A 1,218-nucleotide genomic window follows, 5' to 3' on the forward strand; every position below is an offset into this window, starting at 1 on the left:
AGGTATAAGGTGATACTTCAACAAAGATTCTATAATTGTTTTCACCTAAAAATGCTTTTTTTTTTTATGAATTATAGAGTTTCATTTTGATATGTTATAAAGTGTTATCTTTATTTAAAATGCGACTAAACAAACAAATCACACTTTTAACACGAATTTTTTTATGAGAAAGATGTTTTTAGTATCTTTGTATTGGTAGGTGTCATGTAATAAAATGTACTTTTGAGAGAAATTAAGTTCTTCGATACTTTCATAATAAAAGAGAAAAAAGTTTTGTTTTATAAATTTCATGTTTTACCAATTTGTTGCTTGATAAATGGTGTTATTTTTCTACAATTTTATGCTTATGAATTTGTATGATATTTTCTTTTGCAGTATAAATATTAGATAGAAAGAGAGAATTGAAAACATAAATAAATGTGTGGGGAAGGTGCATAAGAGGTTAATATTCTGATGATGGTAGGGACAAAAAGACAATCATCATCATCATCATCACTAATAAAGAGATCAATTTGGATTATTGCATTCGTTTTTGTGTTGTCATTTTTTTTGGTTGTTGCCTACTATTATCAACCAAAACTAAAAGCAAGCCAAAAAGGATGCTATAGTACCCAAGGTTGTGGCACAAACACAAATGATGTTCAATTAATCAAAGTTGAAGATAATAAGGAAGAAGAAGTGGAACTAGTACCAAGGGAACTAACTGATGAAGAAATGGAATCTAGGGTTGTTGTTAAGGATATACTCAGGCTTCAAAATCTTCAACCCAAGAAGCCCAAGGTTGCCTTCATGTTCTTAACACAGGGTTCATTGCCTTTTGAGAAACTATGGCACATGTTTTTTAGTGTAAGACATACCCCCATAATCTCTTTTCTTCAATTTTATACTAGTATTTTCTTGTCTCTCTATTTTTTTCTAAGTTAAATTTTACCTCTGAAGTCAAATTTGTAGGATAACTAATTTCATATCAGGTTAATTTTGATGCATTAACAGTGTAAAATAGTTTATTAAGATGATCATGATTAATTCTTAAGATGATGATGGATATTTGATGCTTGTAGGGTCATGAAGGCAAATTCTCTGTTTATGTCCATGCTTCAAGGGAAACACCAATACATTTCAGTAATTATTTTATTGGTCGAGACATTCATAGTGAACCGGTATGTACCATATTAATTAAGGTGAATTCTATGGTACTTATAATTTGATGTTTAACTT

At 29.4% G+C, this 1,218-nt stretch overlaps 1 protein-coding gene across 2 annotated transcripts in view; it reads left to right on the forward strand.

Moving 5' to 3' along the window:
- The window catches only part of LOC107611619, a 7,275-nt gene continuing 6,461 nt past the window's right edge, over window positions 405–1,218 (forward strand). Inside the window, exons 1-2 of one of the 2 annotated variants that reach the window (XM_021109015.1) lie at window positions 405–846; window positions 1,062–1,164. In XM_021109015.1, coding sequence (XP_020964674.1) covers window positions 454–846; window positions 1,062–1,164 — 496 coding nt within the window. In that variant the 5' untranslated portion in view covers window positions 405–453. The remainder of the gene's footprint in view (window positions 847–1,061; window positions 1,165–1,218) is intronic. The other variant, XM_016313527.2, reaches the window with a different exon arrangement.

The sequence above is a fragment of the Arachis ipaensis genome, chromosome B08, assembly GCF_000816755.2.
Source record: "Arachis ipaensis cultivar K30076 chromosome B08, Araip1.1, whole genome shotgun sequence".
Classification (NCBI taxonomy): Eukaryota; Viridiplantae; Streptophyta; class Magnoliopsida; order Fabales; family Fabaceae; genus Arachis; species Arachis ipaensis.